Source organism: Calypte anna, chromosome 1 (assembly GCF_003957555.1).
Source record: "Calypte anna isolate BGI_N300 chromosome 1, bCalAnn1_v1.p, whole genome shotgun sequence".
Lineage (NCBI taxonomy): Eukaryota > Metazoa > Chordata > Aves > Apodiformes > Trochilidae > Calypte > Calypte anna.
This window is the reverse complement of record NC_044244.1, coordinates 13,821,992-13,848,452: the sequence shown is the minus strand read 5'-3', so window position 1 is coordinate 13,848,452 and position 26,461 is coordinate 13,821,992. Positions and strand designations below refer to the sequence as shown.

At 41.7% G+C, this 26,461-nt stretch overlaps 1 protein-coding gene across 1 annotated transcript in view; it reads right to left on the bottom strand.

The window, feature by feature from the left end:
- Positions 1 to 3,337: 3,337 nt before the first annotated feature.
- CDHR3 (cadherin related family member 3) overlaps positions 3,338 to 26,461 on the bottom strand; it is a 37,834-nt gene continuing 14,710 nt past the window's right edge. The window contains exons 8-19 of the mRNA XM_030468943.1: positions 25,108 to 25,297; positions 23,264 to 23,432; positions 21,700 to 21,799; positions 21,456 to 21,554; positions 19,780 to 20,006; positions 17,907 to 18,078; positions 16,037 to 16,281; positions 13,319 to 13,500; positions 11,935 to 11,948; positions 8,499 to 8,530; positions 7,153 to 7,201; positions 3,338 to 4,347 (exon numbers count right to left, since the gene is read on the bottom strand). Coding sequence (XP_030324803.1) covers positions 4,157 to 4,347; positions 7,153 to 7,201; positions 8,499 to 8,530; positions 11,935 to 11,948; positions 13,319 to 13,500; positions 16,037 to 16,281; positions 17,907 to 18,078; positions 19,780 to 20,006; positions 21,456 to 21,554; positions 21,700 to 21,799; positions 23,264 to 23,432; positions 25,108 to 25,297 — 1,670 coding nt within the window. The 3' untranslated portion in view covers positions 3,338 to 4,156. The remainder of the gene's footprint in view (positions 4,348 to 7,152; positions 7,202 to 8,498; positions 8,531 to 11,934; positions 11,949 to 13,318; positions 13,501 to 16,036; positions 16,282 to 17,906; positions 18,079 to 19,779; positions 20,007 to 21,455; positions 21,555 to 21,699; positions 21,800 to 23,263; positions 23,433 to 25,107; positions 25,298 to 26,461) is intronic.

Here is a 26,461-nt window from a genome sequence, read left to right as displayed (position 1 = left end):
TTGGGCACTGGTGCAGCAGCACAGCCCTGCTCTCACTTCAGCAGCCGGGGCTGAGGCTGCTGATCTCCTTTGCATGTGTGGTGTGTAGGCATTAATATCTTATCTAGACAGCTATAAAGAGCTGCTTTTAGGGCACAGTTCATCTAATCTCTTCTAGACAGATGTCTGCTTTGCAGTACGTCACCTCCAAAATGTCTCTGTCTCTCCAGTGACTACACAGGGAGCTTGCAGCAACTAGCTCAGACAAGGCACATCCTGCTGAAGCCCAGCAGGTGTTGAGACTGTTCAGCCCTTCAGCTGGAGCCTTGCAAAAGCCTGTTGTGTTTGCAGATCCCAGACAAAAACAATCAACTGGGGTATGTGCATATGCTATTGGGGCTGCTTGCTGGTAAAATGTTATTTCCATGATTATGCTGTTGCAATCTTGGCTTCATAAAATAACTTAGCAGCTAGTCTTTGCTCAGGAAAAGGAGAATGGTTTCCCTTTTCTGACCCCCATTCTCTGAGGAGGTCCAAACAGCAATCCCTGCTCTAATAAGCAGTCACAAAGTGACAGTCTCCTGGGCATTCCCCATCACTGCAGCTAAAACTGTTCTTCTGTGTAGGTCTCTGGGAGACCATGAACACTTACGATATCAGCACTTTTTACGTTTCTTTGTATAAATGAAATTACAGGGCCAGACTTCTGATGTCTAATGCCAAGTGCTACTTATGAAAGCAGAGCATTTATGCATTCGAAGTACATTCACTCCAGAGAAAAGCACCAAAAACCAATATGATCCCACTCCTAGGGGAACTAGACACAGAAGTGACTTATCTCTCTTCCCTTATAGTTCATGAAACTTTCAAAGCAGCTTACATCCCAAGGTCTCAAAGCACTTCAGAGGTGTGTAATAGGTGGGGACATAGCAATCAAAAGCTGCAGCAGAACTCACACTGATTTTTTTTTAAACTTTGGATAAAAGTAATGCCTAATGTGTAATGGACAGCTGGAGATCAGGAACTGCTGCATGCAGCCACTCTGCTTGAATGACCAGGCACCTTTATTCCTCTTCTAATCTCAGTTTATTGGTGTCATCACTCTAAAATAAATGGCATCAAATCTCACATATGCACTAACAGAGTTGTTGAGGGCTAGAGAGGCTGCTCCCATCATCTAGTCTGGCCTTTTTCACCACACAACAGCTCTTTGTGACTTCTGAAGTCCTCAAATGATGGGAAGGGCTCACAGTCTTGGCTAACTGTTCCAATATTTAAAGGCATATATTGTCTAGAGCCTGCACTTAATCCTTGCTCTCAGTCCATCTAGTGGCAGTTCTCAACACTGAATCTGTGTTCTCCAAGAGCTCTAAACGAAAAAAGCACAAAAACTGGATTAGCAATTAGATGGAGTTTCTAACATTTAAAGCTGTACTGCACATCATGTATTATAACCTGTGTTTTATAAAACAATATATGTTTCTTTTATATGTATTCTAAGTATCTTTTCATATATTCTTCCATGCAAAAGGCACTAAGTGCCCACCTGGGTCAGTCAGTCTCTGCTTTTATTCTAGGAACAACAAGCCAAAAAAATGAATTGCTGTGCTTCTGCTCAGTGAGACCTGAATTCATTCATGATTCCTTCACAGGGAGAAAAGTCAATAGTAGTAGCAGCAGGTGATAAAAAAATTTGCTGTTTTTGCATAAAGCTAATGCTCCAGTAAAACCTTGTTATTCCTTGATTTTGTAGCTCCCAAGCAAGAAATGTAGTTTTGTGCATGGACAAAATAAGGTTTTACAGTGAAGATGAAGAATTAGCTGGAGCTGGAGATCAGCATTGCACAAATTGAAGCAACAGTGTGAGTAAGGTAGGACTCAGCAGTGCCTTATGGTCAGCATGCTTGTTTCCCCACGCAGCAGGTTGCATGGGGCTCACAAAGTGTCTTGTCTTGCCTCAACCTGTCCCCCCAAAAAATCACCTCAACTGGACAGAAGCACGCCAGGCAGCACTAACTCCTTGATCTGGCAGTTCTCAGATCTGACAGCTCTTAGATCCTTTTTTCAGAGCTGTCAGTTGTTTTGAGGATAGAGTGTGTGATCATCACTTTGAGGGTAGTTTCTTTTCCCTCAGCTGTTGGCCAGCTGTGAGACTACAGCACCAGCAATGTTGGCTGTGACCAATGTGTTTGCATACATGGCTGTGATACTGTGTTACTCTGCTGTTGGGCTTTTTTTTTCTTAAGAATGAAGGAAAGAAGTTTGTGCACTTTGGCAGCAGGAACAGATGTACAGAAACATGAGTGTTCATCCATCCATATTTCTTGTCTGAAACTACAGCCTGTATCTACCTCTCCTTAAAAAAAAATAAAGTAAAATAATAAATAAAAAAAAATTATCTTTTTATCACAAAAGTAGAAAGGAATCAAGGATGCAGAGTGGTTGCCCTAGAGAAATACCTGTCATGAAAACAATGCACTTGATTTCTTCTTGGGTAACTAAGCTTTAATGTTTGTATCTAGCAGGTGTGCCTGTGGGTAGCTTGGTGTTGGAGTGATAGATCAGAGTTACAGCAGTACTACCAGTTACAGCAGAATTTCTCTATGTCACTGGAAAAACTCTTATGGAACATCAAATACATTGTATTCACAGCAAACAAATGCAAACAACAGTGGGCTGGGGTTCTGAATGTGTGGCTAGCTCTGTTGGTACTGGAGGGTCAAAAAACACTATAACAACTGCAGCAGATACAGTAAACTGATAACATGTTCAGAGATTATAAATCACTCTTTCGTATCTCTATCAATGTGGTTGTCCATGACACGCTGGGTTTCTGATTGTGCAATGAAATGGCATTTGGCTGAAGATGTTTGGTGTTTCTAAAGGAAGTTGTTCCTGAGCCAAGCCACTCCTTTGGAAAACAGCAAAGAGCTGCAGCACCATGATCGATGCTTTTGTAAAGCATAAAATCCTCTGTGAAATTATCTTTTGCCTCTCCATCCAGGTCCTCCATTGTACAACAAATACTAATGTATGTGTCAGATTGGAGGAAATCTTCATTGACTGTCCCTGCTCAACTTAAACCAAATATTTTCTTTTGCCACCAATCTTTTGATATCAGTCCCTTGCCACCAAAATTATTTTTGTAATCAAGAAAGAAAAGAGGCCAAGACATGGATTTTTAAGTCATAATTTGATTAATTTTATTCAGATTAAAATAATTTTCTGAAATCTTGTATGTTTTGCTTGGTCTGTGCTTAGACAGCACTTAGCACTTATATTACACATGCCCACATTCAGGAAAGATTATTTCACCCCATGTATTTATTGTTATTCTTTTGAGTGTGTTCCACTTGATTCTGTAAAGCATTAAATAAGCCAGAGGAAATACTAAAGGTGAAGATACTGAACGCTTCTAGTGTGCAGAAAAAAACCAATCACCTGAAAGTGTTGGCATGACAGCCTGAGATGCCATAACAAGCTGCAGCTTTTCTGCACTCCAAAACTGCTTTCAAGCTGTGCTTCCATTTTTCTACAGCAAAATGGAAGGACGAAGAAGAGCTGAAGTAAAATACTTAATGAAAAGGCAATATTTTTGGCATTTACCTACAAACTTTTCAACCCTGATGTGCTTTTCACCCATTTTGCTACCCAGCAGAGTCAGGAGACCCCATTCACTGTTGACAAAGCATGTCTGTGGTGTATGATGCCCCAAAGGTAGTCAGAGGATGTGTCTGTGTCAGTTCAGAGCTCTGCCAGGAGGAAACTGCCAGCGTCTGTAACCTTGGAGCAGTGGGAAACAGATGCTTCTGTCCATGACTCTGCTTTTGTTTCCTCTTCTCCCCCTTTCATATCTTTCTCTCCCACCCTTATCTGCACCTGCCAAAGGTAAGTCTAGCTTCTGCCTTTGGATTCAGCTTACACAGCAATGGCTACCTTATGTTTTGCAGCTGAGCTATATAGAGAGAAAATCACATCTGATTCTTCAGCTGTTCAGAGCAGGGGTAGTTTGGGAGCTGAGTTGGAGTTCTATGTACTCTGCTTTAATGGCAACTCAGTGTTCATTTTGGGAGAGGAGGTCAGTATCTGCCCTGGGAGGCTAATGAGGGTAAAATCCTGTCCTCAGACTTCTCTTTCTGCTTTTGTAATCTTCCATGGGCTTGGCAGCTTGCTTTTTCTATTTAGTCTGCTCTTTCTTCTCTGAAGGTTTTTTTTTGCTTGATGCCTCTGATCTGTCTGTCCCTTCGCCACTACCACCTGTGGCACTGGATGTTGCCTGCAGGTCTGATGCTGGCTGAAGAGGCTCATTGCTCTTCTTCCACCTCCGGGCACCTGACCGTGTATTGAATTCGTACATTTTGCCCGTAACTTGCAAGAGAGAGAAGACAACCAATTAAAATCATTCCTGCTTTAGCAGATTAGGGCATGACAGTTCTCTTCAGGATGGGATTTAAATGAAAAATGTGAAGCACCTGGAAAATTAGCTGAGTTGGGAAAGTAACGCTGAGAGGGAAAGTCTCATTTCTGCAAGCAAGGATGGGGATTTGGGGGTCATGGTGGCTGCTCAGGTAAGATGCTATTCTATCATTACAAAAGCTGGCTCTGCACTTCAGGTAACAGAAATACTCAAAACATTCCCATTACACACACACACACACACAAAAAAAAAAAAAAAAAAAAAAAAAAGACCTTTTTATTATCCCATTAGTTCTAGCCAAGTTACTGCTCCCATGGTTTAACATGGGCATTAACACATCCATAGTTCTTAGCTCTTAAAACTAACTCACCCAAAACTTTTGCCTTTGGCCATGCTGAATAAGGCCATTTTATGTGTCTGTGATTTGTTTTTTTCATAAGTAGAGTAGCCTACCTGAGGTACAAAAACCTGCTAGGAGCTCAGCATGATACATACATCTTTCAGACAATGTCAGATCATCTAGGTTGACCCAAGATTTGGAGATCTTGGATCCCCAAGTACTTGTGGCTATATGTGTTACTTCCCTGTTTGCACAACATGCTTTCCTACAGGCTTGCTGAGCACATTTATTAATAGAGTGAAATAATACGTATTTTCTTTTTGTACAAGGACATGCTTCCCTCATACATATAAATATTGTTAAATTTGGGTTGTTTAGCACACTTGGCTACCTTTCCTTGTGAAAAAGACTTTTGGCCCTCTTCAGATTTTATGAATAATTTCTAATTGTACATTGAAAACAGATATATTCTCCTTTGGATCATTTATTACCTCAAGATAGGTGTAAAAATTGCCATGCATCCAGTGTGATTGTCTCACAGTCAAAATCACTGTCTCTCGCTAAACAGACAGAGAAATGGGAGCTATAGTGGTACTTCTTGTAATTAAACATTTTCAATATGAGACAACCAGAAGACCATTAAGACCTGAAAAGAATTGGTGGGTTTGTGTTACTCCAAGCTACACTTCGTACCAGAGTTAATGGTTTCTGACACATTAACACAATTTGAGCTATTAAAGATGAAACTGGATCTCTTTATGTGTTATTTTTTTCTGGCTGCTTACAAGGCAGGCCTGTTAAAGCAGCCCATGTCAGGAAGCAGCTCCTGACCTTCCCTCCTAATCATATTCAACAGATGATGTCCTGGGAATTATTAAATCTCATTTCCAAACTGCCAACACTTGATCCTCTAAGCTTTGGGATGAGCCATGGAGGGGAGAGGAGAGGGGTGAGGAGCACACAAATCTCTGCTAACACCACAAAACTGTGACATAACTTTATGTTAGGCATGACATGAGTGCTATGGCTCTGGAGGGCAGTTTGGGTAGGCTCAGATATCTTTAAGTCCACTGTGGTCAGGTTTGCTTAGGGAAGGAGCCACCAGCTGTCCTGCAAAACACTGGGAAGCAGCTCTTGCAGCAGCATAGAGAACATACATGTTTAATATATTACAAATGCAGTTACAGAGGGAAAAAAACAGGGACTTTGGAGCCTATGCCTCCATCTCTTTATAAATAGCACGTGGGCTTGGACCCGGACCAAACTGGCCTTGTGGATGGGCTTAATTGCACAGTAGGACTGCATTTGTTCACCCAGACTCCACTGACATCCTTATGCCTGGTGTTACCCATTATCTCACAGCATCCAACAGCTCCAAGCCAGCTAATAGGAAACACAAGGTATAGGCACTGGTGGAATCCAAGCCCTGAAACAATTCTTCTTTCTTATGGATAATTTTTAGACCTATTGTTTTGGACCTATGTTCAGATCTATATGTTAAAGAGCTATTTTGACTGACTGACACATTTTATCAGCCCCTGCTCTTATTGCTGGGGCCTTCAGCCATTAGACACAAGGTTGGGCACCCAGCCAAGCAGTGTGGTGTGGGGCTCAGGCAGGGTTTCAGAAGGATGAGATAAGGCAAATCAACCTCTTTAACAAAAAAAAAACTCTGTAGTGAGCCTTGCTGCAGAGCCCAGTGGCTGTCACTTGGGGAAGGGGACAAGCACTGCACCTCCTGGATCGTTCTGCCTTTCCTAGCTTTTGTTTTGATTTCACTTTTCACAGCTGGTTAACCAGATACACTTAGAGTTAACATAGCTGTAGCCTGGTGACACACCTGATAACTGATGCCACCACAGCTGTATCTAAAAACAAATGGTCTTCCCTTTCCTTCCCAACAAGCAATGCTCGAGCCTTAGAGAGCAGCAGCAACATGTCCCTGCAAGAGAGGATGTTTGTGCAGGAGCAAGTAACCGACCCACCCACCCTGCATCCAAGGAGAGGTTTAAGAGAATGAATCAGTACCTCTGTGGCTACATTAATCTGCTAGCAAGTTCCCAAACATGGGAAGGGTGAAACTACACAGCCAGGACAGCACCAGAGCAGGAGGCTTGTGGCAATTTTCTCCTTTGCTCCCACCTTCCTATACCAGCTCCTACCATCTAAGTTTAGCAAGCAGTAGTGAATAATCTGGCCATCAGATGTGTGCTTTCAAGGGCTGTAAGTATATTCTACCATTAGAAATGTTACTAGAGCACTGTCTTGATTTTCACTATCTGAAATATAGCTGCTATTCTCCTTGGAAACAACAAACCTGAAATATGAAAAGCAAATGTCGAAACATACTTAAAGCAGTTAATCCAGTTTCTTTCCAGCCAAATATTTATATCCACAGTTAATTGCTTTTCATTACCTGGGTCTCTAGCTTCTCCATCAAAGACAGTGTTCAGCTTTGTCATTGTCTGTGAAGAGAGAAAAAATGGGAATTCAGTCCTGTGACCTAGTTAAGGAGGAGCAGTGACTTAGAAACAGTGATCCATATTCTTGGAGGTGGATTAGTTGGACCTTCATACAGCATTCCTATAAGCTGGGTTTACTCATAACTGGCAACAAAAGCCACTGGTGGTGTAGGGTGTTGCCACTAGATGTTCAAAGGAGAATTAAGAAGGTCTGACATGCTAAATGCCTCCACATGTATAACCACAAGAGAGTCACCTCCATCTAGAGGAGACTTGGGAAGCCCCTCTGAGAAGAACTTGGGAAGGGAGAACACACTAATGAATGTGCCCTACACCTTGTTAGGGCTATGAAAAAGGAAGGAGCCCCAAGATCTGGAAGCAAAGAAGCATTTATTACAGTGTGTAGAGAAACAAGATAAACCAGGTGCCTCGAATTGCCAGTGAGTGGGTGTGAGTCCACCTGTACCTGATTAGGACAGGCCCCTATTGGGCATGAGCAAGATCAGGGGACCAATAAAGGTGGAACACACACCCACAGAGGGACCTCAGCTCACTCTGGTGTGAGGCATGGAGAGGCCAGCAGCTCGTCGAGCCTCTGGAGCAAGAAAGGCTCTTCCCGCTACACTTCTACCCTGGAAGTGCTGTGTGGTGGCTGGAGTCCTGGAAGAGACCAGCAGCTCGTCGAGCTTCAGGAGCAAGAATGGCTCCTCCCGCTTCAGTTTGGTGGAGAATGCAGGCAACATACAGATGTCTAAAGGAGCAAGAATGGCTCCTCCCGCTACAACAGTGGAAAAAACTACTGTGTTTTGCTGCTAACAGTGTACCAAGACCAAACTCTTTACAGCTTGGGTATAATTGTGTACCCTCTGGTTGCATTCAGGTCAGGAGTAGCTGCAGAGGTCAGGCTCAGCAGCACAACACAGAGTCCAGTGTGTCCCAGTGAAGCTGGGGCACTTGTGATCCTGCCTCTGTGGCTGCAGTGAGTCTCCTTGTCACTGCTTTGGGACAGCTTGTCTGGATCCCACATCCAGAGCTGCCAAAGAGGATGGAGAATTCTGCACTGGGAAGCAAAGGAGCCACAGCGCCTGTGAGCTTCCTGCACACCCAGTGGTGCTTCCAAATGCAGAGGCCAGCTGGGGCTCTGGAGTGTTTTGTATTTGTGAGCAATACTTTTGTCTTCATCTATCATTTTTATATTCTCTTCAGAAAACAGACATATTTCATAGAAAGGGTTCTATGCTCATATTGCATGATCGGGCTGGGTAGAAATGAGTTTTGTTTTGAGGCCAGCAATGCTTACCAAAACTACTTCTTTCTTTGGTTTCTTCTTTCCTACAGAAAGGGAAAAAAAACATTGTAAAAAAGCATTTTTTTTTGACAATGACTATCGAAACTCAAGCCAACATTTCCTCAAACAAATAGATGTTCTTGGTACTCAGCTTCTAAGACATCTCAAATGACCCTTAGTTGGTCTCAAAAGCTGATTCTTCATACTATTTGAAAAGCAAAGTCCTTCATTAAATTTTGGAGTAAAAGTTCACAGTTTCCAATGACATAACCAAAAATTTAGCCTTCAAAAAAATTTTATTTCTTCAGTAATTGATAAATAAGAATGGTTACTGTAGAAAATTTCCCTTTCTAAATAATATGAACAGATATAGAAATTCACCTTTGGGAATATCTGAGCTGCAGATGCAGAATTTTTGCTTTCCATGAGTGTTTGTAGTTGCAAAGCATGTGCACTCAAATATACTCCTGGACACAAAACAGGGATGTGCTGCAGACCCAACTGAGTAAAATTCAGATTGAAGAACAGTTTGTTTTGTGTGAATTTACCAACTAATAACTCATCCCACGTGCAAATAAATACAGCCACAGTGCCACAGGCATCTTGACAGCACGGATTTGTGGATGATACCCAGCTAGTTGCTATGATTTCTTCTCACTCACTCCTTGCTCATTTGTTTAATGGACTTCCTTTGGAGAACTGTATGCCTGGCCACCAAAGGGCTTTGTGGCCAGGCATGAACCACTGTAAGCTATTGCAGATGGGTCTGAACCTGAGCACAGATGAAAAACCTGTTCTGTCTGGCCTTTGCTGCCCAACATTTGCAAACCAGTTTTTTGAAAGCACCAAGTACCCTTTTTGGTTTGTTTTGCTTTGGGGGTTTTTTTGGTTGTTGTTGTTTTGGGGATTTTTTTGTTTTTTGGCAACCAGCCACTACTAAACTGTCTCAAATTGAGCAACCAGGAGAACAACTAATTTTGTTGGGTTTTTTTCAGTGGTGTTTTTTTCAAGCTGGGAGATGCTGACTGAGGATCGTGAGTTGTAAAAGCAAGGTCTGACTGAGCCCATATGAGCCATGCTTGCTAACAGAAAGCTAAGACTAAAAGGAACAAGACTGTTTAAAAAACAGCTACTTTTTAATGTATAACTTATAGCCCTGCTAGGGTATACAAACCCCTTTAAAACACCAGTACTTTAAAATATATCTTCAGATACATGAAGTAATGGTGTCAAGGGGACAAATAAAGGGATTGGAGCATAGGGAATTAGAGAGGAGAAGACTCTAAAGGATGATGAAGAGGGATGGGATTGTTTTTTCACAGATAGCATATGAATATGAATAGCATATGAAACCCTGATATTTGTTGGCAAGGTGACACAGCTAGGCATACTCAGTCCACAAGGCTCTTGCAGGGTATTGACAATAACTCCCCAGTGCAGGTGGTGGAAAAGCCAACGAGGAGAGATGCCCTGTTGGCCCTTGTATTAATAAAGAAAGAAGGTCTGGTTTGGGAAGTGAAGTTGGGGCAGCCTTGGTGGCAGTGATCACATCATGGTAGAGTTTAGTATCACACAAGGAAGAAGCAGGGCAATAAGTAGGATAATAATCCTGCTCTTCAAGAGGGCTAAACTTGTCCTCTTCAAAGACCTACTTGGAGGAATCCCATGGGATGAGACTCTAGGAGGTAGGAGGACCCAAGAGAGCTGGTTAATATTCAAACACCACTTCCTCCAAGCTCAAGACAGGTGCATTCCATTGAGAAAAAAATACCAACAAGGAAGGTCAAAACCCTCTTAGAATTAAATCTAGCAAAGGACTTAAAAGCGAGCAAGAAGGTCTCCTTCACCAGTGATAAAAGGAAGAATGGGGCTAATGTGAGGCCACTTCTGAATGAGGTGGGAGTCCTGGTAATGGAGGATGCAGAGAAGGCAGAATTACTGAATGCCTTCTTTGCTTCAGTCTTTACTGAGAAGACCAACCCTTGGGAATCACAGACCCTGGAAGGGAGAAATCCTTGAGGAAGGAAGACTCTCCGCTGGCCAATGGGAACTGGGCCAGACATCATTTGTGTAAAATGAGTGTACACAAGTTGATGGGCCTTGATGGAATGCATCCATGTGTGCTGAACGACCTGGCTGATGTTGTTGGTCTACCACTCTCCATCATTTTCAAAAGATCATGGAAAACAGGAGAGCTGTTTGAAGATTGGAGGAAAGCTAGACTCACTCCAGTCTCAAAAAAAGGCAAGAAAATCTAGGGTATTACAGATCCAGATTATTTCCATTCCTGGAACAGTGATAGAACAACTCATTCTGGAGATCATCTGTAAGCACATGGAAGAAGGTTATCAGGATGAGCCAGCATGGATTCACCAAAGGGAAATCATGTTTGACTAATCTGATAGCCTGTATGGTGGTGTGACTGAATGGGTAGATGCAAGGAGAGCAGTGGACATTATTGATTTTAGCAAGGCTTTGGACACAGTCTCCCATAACACCCTCGTGGGCAAGTTCAGGGAGTGTGTTTAGAAGAGAGGACAGTGAGATGGACTGAGAGCTGGTGAAACAATAGAGCCAGGTGTATCCTGGGTGCACTAAGAAGAGTGTGCCCAGCAGGTCGAGGGAGGTTGTCCTCCCCCCTCTACTCTGCCCTGCTGGGGCCACATCTGGAATATTGTGTCCAGTTCTGGGCTCCCCACCTCAAGAGGGACAGGGATATACTAGACAGAGACCAACAGAGGGCTACAAGGATGATCAGGGGACTGTAACATCTGTCTTAAGAGGAAAGGCTGAGAGATGTGGAGCTGTTCATTCTGAAGACTGAGAAGGGGTCTTATTAATGTTTATATATATCTGAAGGGTGGATAATAAGAAGAAGGGGCCAATCTCTTTTTAGTGGTGCCCTGTGATAGGGCACTGGAACATAGGAAGTTCCACCTCAACACGAGAAAACCTTTTTTACTGTAAGGATGATGGAGCACTGGAACAGGCTGCCCAGAGCATTGTGGAGTCTCCTCTCTAGACATTTTCAAGACCCATTTGGATGTGTTTCTGTGTGACCTGCCCTAGGTGACCCTGCTTTGGCAGGGAGTTTGGACTTGATCATCTCCAGAGGTCCCTTCCAACACCTAACATACTGTGATTCTGTGAATTGCATGTGAAAAATACAGTAATTCTCTAGCACCCATGCCAGAATTCCAGGCTACAGTGGACTTGGTTTTTACCAAGTATTTGTACCATAGTAGTTGGTACTATTGCCAAGTAATAGATCTGAAGACCCAAACCACCATGAAATCATTCAGGCAGATCTTCCATAATCAGTCAGCATTACTTAGTACTCTTGTACTGGGTCAAATTTGTTTGTCTAGAAAAATGTCTATAAACTTTATCCTGCATTGTAAACAAGGTGTTGTTGAAAAGTATTGAAATATAGAAAAGAGGTACATACCTGGAACTTTTATCCTGTAATGAAAGAAATATTAAGAGTGTAATTAACAAATATCATACTTTTGCCTACATAAAAAACACTAGAGTTTGTGTTAGCAAGACAAATGTGTTCCCTTGGGTTCTGGGATTTGCCTGATTTGTTTGGTTTCTGATTTTCCTTTCTCTGAAGCCCTGCATCATGTAAAGCTGCACCCAAACAGCAAAACATCCCTGAGCATTGCTCAAACACCTTTCCAAGAAGGGATGATATAAAAAGAAAACTAAGTCATATTGATAATAGCATGATGGATTTATATTATCTAGAAAAATATATTTTTAAATATTGTCACCTTCTTCCGTCCTTGGAGGAAGGTCAATTGTTTTGATCTGATGTGTTCAGACAATGCCTCTTAAAATAGTTTAAAGGATATAAATGTTTTTTAAAATATAGAAATTGCTTTCTAATGGGAGAGCCTAGCTCTCGATGAGCCACTTGCCCTATAAATAAATAATAACAATAGCCAAGATATATGCTGCTAGAGTAATTCATCATTTTTATCACAAGTTGCTAAACTCCTTGCAAACACAATTTCAGTTATAATCATAGTCATATATTACTTCTTTATATTTACTATAATTTCTAAATTTAAGTCTGAATCCTCAGAATACTTATAGAAGTCCTTTTATTTTTTAATCCCAGTCCATTTAAAGAGCTGTTTATCTTTGTTCTGTGAAGTAAAACGTCAATTTAGAGCCCTCTGGCTCCAGCCCACTGAGAAGGGAGTCAGCGGCAATCGCTGCTGCTTCCCACAATGAACCAGAGACAGACCCAGACCCAGGTGGTTCCATGACTTTTGCCAAGCACAAGCACTTAGAGATACCATGAAGCTTTATGGGCCAGAGCCTTGCAACAGGCTTGGGCAAAACTCCAGGAAATCTGCAGGAGTTTTGCCGAACAAAGAATTTGGCATGAGCACCAAGGTTTGGAAAGGACACTTTCCAAAGAGAGAGGAACATGCTTCTAGTAATTACCTAGCTGGGAGCACCCTCGGAGTGGGAGCCAAACACAAACCAAAAATGTTTGTATTTTTGGTCAGCACAGCCAGGCACAGACTCTGACTTTGTGTCATGAAGGTAGCTGCCTTTAGAGGTTGTAATCATTAATTCCATCGCTGCCCTCAGCAATAAACTTGTTAGACTATTAGTAAAGCCACAAAACAAAATCCCGTGGTCATTTTTACTTGGTTTCATATAATTAACACCAAACATCACTGTAGCCAGTAATAGCACTTATGAGAGAGAAGGGCAAAAGCATGGGTTTCATTAGTGCTGAAAGGTCTGAGTTATCTCCGTTGTTGCCAGGTGCTGCTGGGTACTTTCCCAGCATGACATTTGGGAGAACTCACAGATTCCTGCTGTCTGCTTTGGCTGCTGGAGGGCAGTGTGTGCGGACCCAGGTCACCAGCAGGAACCCCAGGTACCCAAGCAGTCCGAGGAGCAGCAAACTGCCGAGGGTGATGACAAACGGCACGTACCACGCCGACTCAGAGTAGAGGTTTTCCCTTCTCGTCACAACAGTGAAGCCAGGCTTTTAAAACAAGAGAGGAAGAGTTTCTCAAGGCTGCATACTTGCAAGGTTACTGACATCAATGACACCTTTCATCTGGCTGACCTTCTGTACTGAAACACCTGGCCCCAGCTTTTCCCAGGGCTCCACAGTTGATGAGCAGAAGAAGATAGTGCCTGCTGGAGGCAGTGATGCATCCCACACGCCTGCCTGCTGCCTGCTGAGGCAGCTCAGGAGGCTGAGATGGACTACTGAGATCCTGAGACAACCAAAGACAGGTGAAATGGACCCCACCCACAATGCAAAGAGGAGGTTCCAGATCATGTTTCAATGTGTTATATTAAAACAAGTATGCTGTGGTGGGATTTACAAGCCCCAGGTTGCCTGAAAAGCTGCGAGCACTCTGCTACAGGGTGAGCAAGTTCAGGGAATACTGCCATTACTGAGATAATGGTTTCTTGTTACCTAAGGCAAAACTGGAAGTAGGTCATCTTCACTGCAGTGATCATTTGGCCCCTTTTGTAAGAGGAGTTGAACCCTGAGGAATTGGGTTATTGTGTAAAAAGAAATGACACTCCTTTTTTTCTCCCTGCCACTTATTCCAGAAGAAAAACACACTTCCTCAGCAGCTGCAATCTCCCACATCTTTCTGAGTGCCAGGAGATGCAACTCTCAGCTGGGACATCACTTGGTGCTAGCAACTCATTCATTAAGATCCCATCATGAAACTAAACTTCTGTAAGAGTTTATTCATTTGTTCTTCCTAGATCATCACCTACTGTGGGACTGTTAGTTTCCATCTTTTACTGAAGTTTCTATTAATTTGCAGTCAGACATTTTAAATCACATTCCATATGAAATTTAGTAGGGTGTATTTTTTTTTCTGTTAAATGACGCCTATAAAATTACTTACTTAGCCTTGAAAAAAAAAGGTATATCCAATCCTTAGAGAAATTCTCAGATAATATCACCACCATCCTTACTGGGACTGAAGTCACAAGTGACTACTTGTAATAGATTTTCTTTTCTACACTACCAGCCTTCCAGAATCAGATTCACCAAGTTGCTGCACTGGTACTACTTGGACACATGTAACAAGTAAGGATGGGAGAAGTTGCCATAATGGACGTGCTCTTCTGGAAAACAGACTGAAAGTGGAAGGCTGATGTCTCTGGGGAGGCAGATTAAACGCTGCGGTATGTGGTCTAGACTACATTTTTATTTGTGGTAAAGCACAGGAAAGAAATACAGAATAAGTTTTGTTATTCAGCTTTACTTGTCATTTCTGCATCAAGTAGGGGGAGGAGAAGGCTGTAAGAAAATCATTTATTCCTTCCCAACAGAGCATTAAACAACAGGGTTATTAATTAGTCTGCAGGTTTGGATTTAAGCATTTTCATAGCAACATGTCCAGATCTGCATGTGCTGCTTGCAGAATCCCCTGGTTTTGACTCAGTTACCAGTAGTCCCTCACAGGACCACATGATAGTGAAGAGCTCTTTTACCCCTTCACCAGCATCCTCATCTTTTTGTTACTGCATGCAAGGGAGAAAAGTGTAATCACATCTGCAGGCAGTCATAAAATGGATGTAGTCCTTATGACAGAGAGATGGTGCAGCACAGGATGAAGGCAGTGACTGGCACAAGGGTGAGGACAGAGCTGTGCTGCTTCTGCAGGCAGGATGGAAGCAAGTTCTCACATCATGCATCGACCTGATGGAAATCAGCTCTAAAATGAACCTGGTGAACCAAAGCTTGCCTGGGATGGCTCATGTGGAGAAGTAGACTATGACACAGTCCCACAGCTCCACAGGCTGTGCAAGGCCAGATCCCACCACAGCTGCCAAAAGCTGTGTGGGCTTTTCCAGCTCATCTATGGACCACTGTGTGGGCCCGGAGATCAGGAAAGACCCATCCCTCCCGTCTGGCTTTGTATGAAACCTGCTGAATCTTCAGCAACGTGATGAGTTTGTGCAAAACTACTTCAGTTCCTGGCAGGCAGCTCAAACACATCAGAGTGATCTCAGGGACAGAAAAAGCCCCTCCCAAGTGATGAGGATTTGTTTTGTTGTTGCCTATTTCAACTTTGGTAGCCACAGATTTGGTAGCCCCCCACTGAAGAAGCACATTCCAGTGCAAGGCATCTGGCAGAGTGAATAGCTATCAATAAAAAAAGAGATAGTGCAAAATGCATGAAGTAACTTTAAGGATCTAAACTGCTCTTTCAGCATTTATAAAGCTTCCAAAATCTTAAACTTTCCAGTTACATGGTAATGGCTGCATGCCTGGTCTTTTGGCTACTTGCCCTTTTTGTTTTAGCAACTGAAATACAAAATATATGTTATAACTTTGTACCTGGGACCAATTGGTCATGACACTGAGAACATCAATCACATTTCTTTTCAATGTAAGACCAGAGGGCTCAGCACTTCCCAGATCTGGATCCACCATAGGTTTTTGTTTTCCTTTTGCATACATCTACTCTGTTTTCTCCACTTCCATGGAGAGCAGCCCATGAAAGAACCACAGGAGTGGACATAAATTTCAGTGAACTCACCGTTGTGGTAATGACAGTAGTTGGGTTTGGAATAACTCTGATTCTTAAAGACACCGTTCCAGTTTTAGTTATGTGTGTAGTTCTGTCCCTGGCAGATAGCAAATTGTCATCTGTTATATAGACACTCAGTCTGTAAATCCAGTTAGTATCAAGCCCACTCTCATAGTCAAATCCTGATGCAAGAATCAGTTGAGATGTGTTGGAGCCAGCACTTGGTGAAAAGGTAAAATGGTTGTTCACATTGCCTGCAGGCAGCAGCAGCAACACAAAACAAAAAAAAAAAAAAAGGAATCAAAGAGAAAAACAAACTCATATTAAAGTAAAGGTGTGTAACATGCAAAAAAGACTAGGTTCTGTTTACAGCTTTTTAGGATTGCTGATTGCTGCACACCTGTGTGGTGAAATACTATTTGTAAGAATGGCTCTTCAGTCTTCCCAGTATATAAAATCAGGTAAAGCAATACAGTGACAAAAGCATTAAAATATGGAATAAGACTGTGCTCACAGGGACACAGTTGAAAGGAGGCTGTGGAAGAACTTCAGAGCCATAGAGCACACAAGAAGTCACCCAAATGACCTGTATTGCCAGCCTGGAGAGCACCCAGAAGCAGCAGCATCCATCCAGGGTAAGGACCCCACATATTGCAGGGCTCATTTTACTATTGGTGTGTCCCTGGACTGGCTCCAGAGTGGTACCCAGGCCACATGGGTACCACCAGCATCTCCAGAGGCCATTCTAGCCTCTCTCTACAGCTTCTTCCTAAAGGCAGACGCCTTTGAACAGATGTGCTAGAAGGGAGCTAATGACTCAAGGGACATCAAATGTCTCCAAGACTCTCTCTGCACTGTGAGGGCAGAGAGGGGAGTTCAGTGATGCTGACTCCCCAGCCCTCATTTTCTGTCTTTAAAGCTGAAGCTCTGCTGGCAATCTGGGCTGCAGGTACACAAGCCACAGCTCTTAGGCTCAGGACAGACTACAGATGCAAGAGATCAGAGCCATTAAAACCCAGCAAAAGTAGTTTGGTTTTGCTCCTGTTAACCCATAGAGCTGCAGACTTGAAGTGTCCTTGAAAGCCTTGTCTATCGTACAACACAACATGGGCAATCAGCCACTCTGTGGCTCAAAGGCCAACTGCATGGCACAGTTCACATCTGTACAGCCAGAGCATGGCCTTTCTTTGGGCTTGTCTTTAAATCCTATTGCTGCAGATCTCCTCTGTGGTGTAAAGGGGCTGTAACAGGACAGAGGTTCTCCCTTTTTATGTTCACAGCTTTTTACTGGTACTTGGACAATCTGCTCTTTCCTTCTCAGCAGTCACCTCAGCAAAAAAACATAAACTGGCCCAAGAGAGTGCAGTCCCTTTTTTGCGAAGTTGAGCATCACTCCCTACCATTGCAGTTCTCCAATTGATTATTAGATTCAAATTCATGTTTTTAAAATGGGTTGGACATGTAAGTTGGCTTTGTTGTTTAGAACTGTGTACCAGCATCTAAAGGTGACAGAACTCACTATTATTTCTCAAGATTTACTCAGTTGTAATTGGAAGGGAAAATTGATGCTGCATATCATTCCAGCTCATTCTTCTGAAGTCCTTGTCTATTATGTAATTAATTGCCAATTATTAAGGTGATAAGCAATTCAGTCTTGCAAGGGAATGATTCTAGGTAGTAGCACCAATAGGCAACTTTTGGAGAGCCATCTTTTTTGGTAAGCAGCAAGGTAATGATACACAGAACTTGTGGGTCACAACTAGCTCACCATGAGAAGTAGCACATAAACTGGGCTAGATTTTTATTTACAAAACAAAGGGAACTTTCAGCATTCACTAAGTTTTGAACTTTTCCCAGTTCACACACCATGGCACAGTACCTTCATTAATGAAGTAACGGAAAGACCTGGGATCAGAATCTCGATCTTGGCATTCTATCCTGAAGCCATTAATATTGGTGCCAACAGCTAAACTGACTGGGATTTGAAATGAATAGAAGTTGGGTGAACAAACAGGTTCTTCATCGTTTACTTCTAAAATATTGACAGTTACCTGGAAGAAAAGAGCAATAGCAAGCTGTAGCTCCTCCACTGTAATGAGCAGGATGTTATTAACTTCAGAAACTGTTTGGCTTTGCCCATTTTGCAGTTAAAGAAAAATGAATGTCCCTTCCTGTCTAGTTTCTACCAGAAACTATCTGTGGTCTTTTAACTTTCAATTTTTCTTGTTATCAGGACTCTCCTAGGAAGAAGGTTCCTTAACCTGAACCATCTTCCAAAACTGTGGGGGCTTTGATCTGATACATCTAACTATTAGAATGACCTGAATTGTGTCATAGTAAGAGTGAGAAATAATAATAGTACCACATATTCATTAAACTTTCTTCTAAACCTCTCAAATTGCTTCACACTCATTCGTTAGGCTTCTTAGCATATGTAATAATAATTCAGAGCATGAACCACAGAAGGAAGGAAGGCTTCTTATAGACTGTTCCCAGTGAGAGAGCAATGCTGGTAATGGCCTTCTGCATGGCTGGCAGCACCCTGGGTAGTGCCAGATGTGCTTAATGTCAGATGGGATTAGCTTGCTGAGAGAAAAAGGTTACCCTTCTCAAAGCTCTTTCCTCTAATGTCTGTTGGTCTTTAACAAGCAACAGATAAACTTGTCATCATTAGAAGCTCCTGATTCTAATTTTTCCTTAATCATCAGCTTGAAATATTATAGGTCATAAAGAGATTAAGTGCCTCCCACTTAGTATCTCTAGGGTTGGTGCCTGGCTGGAATAAAAAAGCAGGCCTAGCACCTGTATCCCCACCCTTTCCCAACAGACATGCAAAAAATCAAATGTAAGGCAGTCATGAGAAAGAATATGTGAAAAGGAGAAAAAGAACTCTCCATGTGAAGGACAATGGGATTCTTTGAAAGAAGTGACTTATAAAATACCTTTGTGGATATACCATCCATGCTTTTTCTTCTGAATAAAATAGATCTGGGCAGCAAACTTGAACATAACCCTACTGTTTAATATTCTCTAGCATGTTCTTTGCTCCTGACAATAGCACTACTGGAGACAAAACTAGATCACAATCAGGGGAAAGGACGTGTAGAGGTCCATCCGCAGTAGGCCATGTGGACACAGCTCTACTGGGTGGGCCTTCTGACATCCCAAGGGGCTGCCCAAGCCCTCATCCCACGCCCAAGTTATTCAGCACACCTGCTCTGTCCCACCCCATGAAAACACAACTCTGATGGGCTGCAACATGATTCTTGCATTACTTTGGGCACTTTGCAGTTAAAAAAAACCCACATACAAAAATCAAAAATATGTTTGAGGGCCAAGGGGCACTATACAAGGTCCAAAAAGGACTTCACAGGAAGTATGCCTAAAATCAGGTTGTGTTATCTGTCTTCAAGACCCTGTCCTTTTCCTATTTTTTGATACTTATGTAGCCATAGAAAATGTCTTAAATCTTCTAGCATACAGGAAACAATTTCACTGCATAGCTAGAGGAAGGAAAAAAAAACCACAATGGATAAACAAAAAGGAGTTCAAAATATATAAAATCCTTTAATCTTTTTTGTAAGAATTAAACCAAGACCAAGTGAACACTATCTCTTTCATCTTATTAATAAAGCTCTGTGCAGGTGGACTTGCCTTTTACAAGCTAAAGTGCTTTGTCCATTGTCTTACTGTTCTTGTAAGGAGCAAGAAAAATGTAGATAAAGGGGGAGAAGTAGAGTGGATTTACTCACAGATGCTGTTGCAGTCTTCTCCTGGTCTGAGGCCTGTACTGTGAGAATGTGTTTTCGAGATGTTTCATAGTCTAATCTAGCTAAAATCTTAACATCTCCTTTGGTTTGGCTGATCCAGAAGATATTTGGGTAATCTCTAGTGCCTCCTCCACCAACAATGGAATAAGTGATGACACTGGGCGGCCAGTCCTTGTCTCTGGCATTTACTCTTCCAATACTGGATCCAACTGAGACAGAAAATTCATATTTCATTAGTATTTTGAGAAAATACAGAGTATTTGTTCCAACCAAATCTTGATGAAACTGAACTTAAGATTTCTTTTCAAGTTTTTCACCCCAAAATTTTCACCTAGTTCACCATGCTGGGCTATGGCTCATTTGTGTATGTGCTTGCCTGCAAGAAATAAACACAAGGAGCCTGTTGAGAACCACAACAGAAGTGCTCAGGCAGTGAGGGCCACCCTGGCCAAGCACTAACATGCACGAACTCCTGCCTTGGGGCAGCTCAAGTACTGTCTTGGCTGGAGGAAAAGGGCTCTTTGTCTGCCTTGAGAAACAATTGTTACTATTCCTTTCAAGGTGTTTGAAAAGCAGTTTGAATTATATTTGTGCTGTACATTTGTGAGAGTGGAGATGGAACTGTGCACAGCCCTCTCTGTACACATTGATTCAATGCTAAATGCATCCACATGACCCAGGGATATAAGAGATAAGTAGCCCACATGCATGTTAAAGAAAGAGAGAAAGGAAAATGTAAATGAAGTGTTGGCAGGGCTTTTTCTTTCCTGACCCTCTGAACTCCAGCCCTACTGCAAATTGCTATCTCCTTTTAGGTACAGCAATAGCAAGCACCCTGTTAATATCAACTCAGCTCAAAGTAAAAGGCAGTTTGAGCTGCCTTTCTCTTTATAATCTTGGTCATCAATCATTTCTCTTTATAATCTTGGTACCTAGCAAACTTCTCTAGCAGACACAGAGAGGTTTACAGACATGTGGCACTGTTTTGCAAACTCATGAGATGCAAGATTCACCAGGGGACATGAGGGTGCTGAGCTGGGAATCAAGTATATAGAAAGTTTCAGCAAGTTCTGTTGTAAGGCCATGTTCCCAGCTGCTGGTCCAGAGCTGTTGCAGGAATGGGAAGGACCTTGGCTCCAGCCATAAGGAGCTGTTTTGGTTGCCATCTGGCTGAATGAAACCCCTCTTCTCAAGCATTCCTACCTGCCCCCATCTCCATTGTACTCTGCACCTGAGACAATTTGGGTCTAAGATGACAGTGAGGTGTCCATCTTGCACCATGTCTGGGCCAAGGAAGTCCTCACGCAACTGTGTCAGTCTCTATGCACCATCACAGTGCCTCCAAAAAGCTATTTTATCAAGAATAGAAAGACAGTCTGAAACAAGACATCTGAGTTCAGTTTCTGGCTCTGTCACAGATCTCTTGGGCAACTGCTGAATCTGTCTGTGTCTCAGCTTCCATCTGTACAATTGGAATTGTTGCCAGTTTTGTCTATTTAAAGTTAGCAAGAGGTTGTACAGTGAAACCCCAGCTGAACTGTAACTTTGAGCCATTCTCATAATTCAATATCTGAAAATCAAAGTCAAAGGACCTTGGAGTCAAAGGTACTTATCAACACGACAACATTATTTCTATTTTGTCGTGTTACTTACTGTACCTTTAGTAGTTTCTGGAACATTAAATTCATACGATAAGTTGTTGAAAACTGGAAAGAATTCATTCACTGGCTTTATTCTGATGTAAATGTAGATGATATCTGGAAATATAACAGAAGATTAAATCATAGTTAAGTATGGCTGCAAATTTTTCTCATGCATATATTCAAAATACATATGGTATTCTTCTCTCCATGCTGTTACAGCACAGGAAAATAACAAAAGAAATATAAAAGGGATACTTGCCTGAGTAGTCAGGACGGGCAATATCCTGTACCCTGACAGTCAAAGGATAGACTTCAACTCCTAGATTAGTTGTGTTTTCTAAATCAATAGTTCTAGTCATCTAGATTAAAAAGAAACACAATTATATTTATATTTCCTTACATAAAGTCACAATATACATCAAGGCACTTAATTTTTTCAGTGTTCTGTAAGTGTGGTCTCCCCCTTGGATATACAGAATTGCCTAGCAGCAGTAACATAGGCTATTAATCAATTACAGGATTTAATTCCAGGCTTTATCTACGTGATTGTGCAGTGGTGTCTCTTGGCAATTCAAACCTCTTTCTGTCTGCCAACAAAATATCTTCCCCTTAAGTGCAGGAAGTTTTATCATTTGGATCATAAGGTCTTGGCCTTTTACCTGGTTAATTCAAAGAGAATATAATGAACGGGCAATTTGCTGTGCCCTTTGCTGTCTTAACAAGAATCTACTCTTGCTAAATAGGAATAGTTACTCCTTGAGCTCATGCCTGCAGACATGTATTAAAGGTATCAGGTTCAGTCACAAGTGTTTATCTAGGAAGCAAGTTGTCACTAAATGGTGGCTCGTGCAGATTTAAATCCTAATTGCCTGAACTCTCTGTCTTTCTGTGGGACCCTCAAACTCTGGGGCAATAGGACTGAAGTACAATTAATCATGTACAGGGAAATTCCTGTAAGGACAGGACACTTTGGGTAGCCTGTTACATTATACACAGATGGTGATCAAAGGACTGACAATAATCTTATCCTCTTCAGCTATGAAAATGCTTCTTATATTGGCAGATGAAGCAGCTAAAGGTGATGCATATTGACATAAATATATCAAAAATTAAAGTAATCCATGCAAAGTTGTTTTACTGCTCCTGTAGCAGTCCTGTTAGACAGAATGCCTTATTTTTGTTCTTTCCCTTTTTCTGTATTTTTTTCATGGTCCTTTTTAAACCAATGAAACCACCACCATTGCCTGTGTCCAGCAACTGGTGAGGGTTTTGGCCAATGCAAATACTCCAACAGCTATCAGCATAAGGAATCTGTATTTTGTCACTCAAAATAAAAGAAGTGCAAATCCCACCATACTGAAAATTTATCACTCAAAATGGTTTTACAATTCTGACCAAGGAAGCTGGAAAGTAATAAGTGAGTGTGGGATTTCTCAAGTATTTCAGTTCTTCAAGCTGAATAGCAAGAATCTTCCACAGTCTGTCATGAATAAACAGGCATGAAATGGCATCAAATTTCTTTGTTTACCCGTATCAACATTGGTGCTTTACACTCCATAAAAAAGCAATCCTTTTTTCAGTCATACCTAGCACATTTACTTAAAACTGGAGAAAATTTTTCTATTCACCAAATTCTGTAGAATTCATAGAAAGCATTCTATCAAAGGGTATGTACTTCACATCCAGTCAAAACAGTCATTTGCTGCATCATGTGACATGAATTACACTAATTATTTTTTATAGACAATGAATTCAAAGAACTTACAATATTTAATAAGTTGACTTCTGAAATGAGACAACATAAAAAGCCACAAACAACTGACCACAAGTTTTCCAGATGCAGCGGAGTCCAGAGCAAAGTTATTGCTTCCAAAACCAGATAATTCAGTGAAATTAAATTGATTGTTTGTTGGATCAACATCAATATCTTTACAGTAATTTCTAAGACCAAGAAGAGGTGTCCCAGCAGCCATATTTTCATTTGCCTCTTTCCTGTTTAAAATAAACATATTTCCAATCAGAGCAACTTACAGTTGTCCTCTTGAACTTTTCATATATTATATTCCAAAACATTGACTATGATTTATTTTTGTGAGACCTTAGCTCTAAATAGGCAACCACTGATGAAGCAACCCAGTATCTGACCCATATGCTGTGGTGGACAACAGCTCTGTGCAATGGATAGTCACATCCAAGACAGAAACCTGGAACTTCTCTGAACTTCAGAAACTGCCATGAGATCTTAATGTTCAAGATAAGTTCGGTTAGTAATTGGCATTTTAAAAGGTCTTTACAATGATCATTTATTCAGTATGTTATAATGCTCTCCTGATGAGAAGCTGCTTTTTTTCTCCTTAACTAATAGCTGGACCATTCTACTGTTTCATGAAATTATGGATCTGTCCCTACTCTTGACACTGAAGGTCTCTATGCTGCACAGAAGGGAATTGGGGGAAGAGGATATCAATTTAAATCTTTTTATTCAAGCAAATTAAATATGAAAAAAATAAAAACCAACTAAAATACCATCAAGCCCTGATTTTTTTCCCTTGAGCAATCCCTGTAAGACAAGTTATCTAATTGATAACATTTTTTCCCTCAAGATTTTTGCCTCATTCAGATCAAAATTTAAGCTCACTAGACAACAAAGAGAGTGTTGTGTTATTGCCATGGATGTTGTAACTAAGCAGCCCTCTGAAGAACTGGATTCTCTTCATGCCAGTACATAAAGTAGGTGATTTAAATGCAAGACATTTCTACTAGATAGTGAGCAAGCAATTTAAACAGATACCCATTAACTGGGTCTTCCTCATTGCACAGGTTCTTGGCCTCAGATTTTTAACTGCAGGACCATCAAGCTACAGTAAACGTACCTGAAGAACTGCACTGTATAATGAGTTGTAAAAAAAGTTGTAAAAGTCTGAAAGATCAGAGCCCAGGCACATCAAAAACCTCAGGTGGACAATTTTGAATTCAGTCTTTCTGTGACCCACTTCATCTGTAAACTCCAGTTTACAGGTGTCCTCGCCTTCAAATATAAACTCCCAGATCCTCCCAAAGGTCTCAGAGCACTCACAGTCATAGCAAAGTCCATGACTAAGTTACCACACACAGAGGTCACCTATAACAAGAAGATCTGGGCTCTGAAGACCTTACAGATTGCATTAGGGGAAAAAAAACCCCAACAACAAACCTAAACAAACAAACCCAACACCAACAACAAAACCCAACAACAACAAAACCATACAAATATGCAGGTTGTCAGCGAAAGATTTAGAAGAGAAGATCTGGAATTTTAAAATAAAACTTCAGAACCGGCTGGCAAGCTTCTCCTAGTGAATGATTTCCCACAGTTTAGCATAAAGAAAGGAGGAGCCTGGATCTGTATGGGTCAGAAAAGTAGCTCTCTAACACATGGCACTGATATTCCAAGGACTTAAGTATCTGAAAGAAAAATAATGTATCTGACTATAAACAGATACTTCTAATTCAAATTTCCAGTCAGGAAATTGAGTGCCTTAAAACATTTACCATGAACACAAGCCTTTAATGTCTGTTTGAACTTTCAGCTGTAGTAGGTCTGAGGACCCTAACTAATGTGCCTAGGCTGCACCTGCCTAGGTCTGGGGCAACAAGGCAGTACTGAGGCAAAGAAGAGCTTTAATACCTGAAGGTAGAGTGCTTGCATTCTGGTGGGTTGTCATTGATGTCATCAATAATGATTGTGATTGCTATTTCACTGGTATGACCACCTCTGGGACTGTCCTTCACCCGGACTATCACTGAGACATTAGGATGGAGCCTCAGTGGAGAGGCATCTCGGTCTATTCTCCCAGTCACCTGCAACACTCCAGTTGCTGGGCAGAAAGCAGAGAGAAGTTAAATGCTCACCATGGAGGAAAATAACAAACACATGTGGTGCACACACAAGAGGACGGGGTATCTCAGCAGACAGGGAGCAGAATATGAATTATTCTGTTCTGTGCAAGTCATGGATGATTTGGTTACTTTTTAAAATGATGCAAAATTACTCTGTTCTGTGCAAGACTTTAAGGATAGATACACATTGCTCAAATATATGCTTCAGTAGAGGGCTTGGAAAGCAATTAGATTTCCCTTACACACTCAGTAGCGAGTGCAAGTCAGAACTGCCCCCACAAAGCATCAAGGACAATGAGCTGCTCATGCCTGCACTGCCCTGACTCTCTAGCTGGTAATACTGCTTCACTTTCTACTGTTATCACTCAAGCATCATTCAGCACCTCTAAATCTACTCACACATCAACAGCACAGCTCTCAGTTGTGACAGATTGCACCAAGTGCTCGGGTGAGCAGTTCACTTAATTATTTATTTTGTTTTTTCATTTCTGTTAGCCTCTGTTCAAAAAGAGAAGGTTTTTGTGGCAGAGCACAGTGCTACTCCCAGAATATAAAGGAGATAAAGGAACAGTGTACATAGCCTCTGCCTTTTGGAATGTAATTGGGAGGGCGGGTGGCAATACCTGGCCAAAACCTGTAAGGAATTAAAAGCATTTAAGGATTGTCCTGATCCCCACAACACAGTGTCATGTGGTATCTCTTAGAGCTGTGATAAGTAGGTCTAAAGCAACAACAGACAAGGACTAAAGGAGTCACAGAACCCCACCCCTGGAAAAAAAACCTTGGGGCACTGGTGTTTGAACTCCAGAGAGCATGGGGAGACAGGACCAGCATCAGAGAGGACTCATTTGCATGGCCTTGTCTGAGGTGGGTCATGAATGGAGCAATGAAGCTGTGGTGAAGATTTGCTGTGCACTTCAGTGCTGGAGCAGATTTCAGCAATATGAGAGGACGTCATAGTCTAACCATATGAAGCTGTTTCAAGAGCCTATTTCAGTCCTCAGAGATTAAAAAGAAGGCAGCTAATAATTCCCCCACGCAAGGGGCCATCACCATAAGCCACAAGTCAATATTTGTCGATACGTCACCATTGATCTACTTTCTTCAAGATATCTTACTAATTCTTGGTCACCTGATCAAAG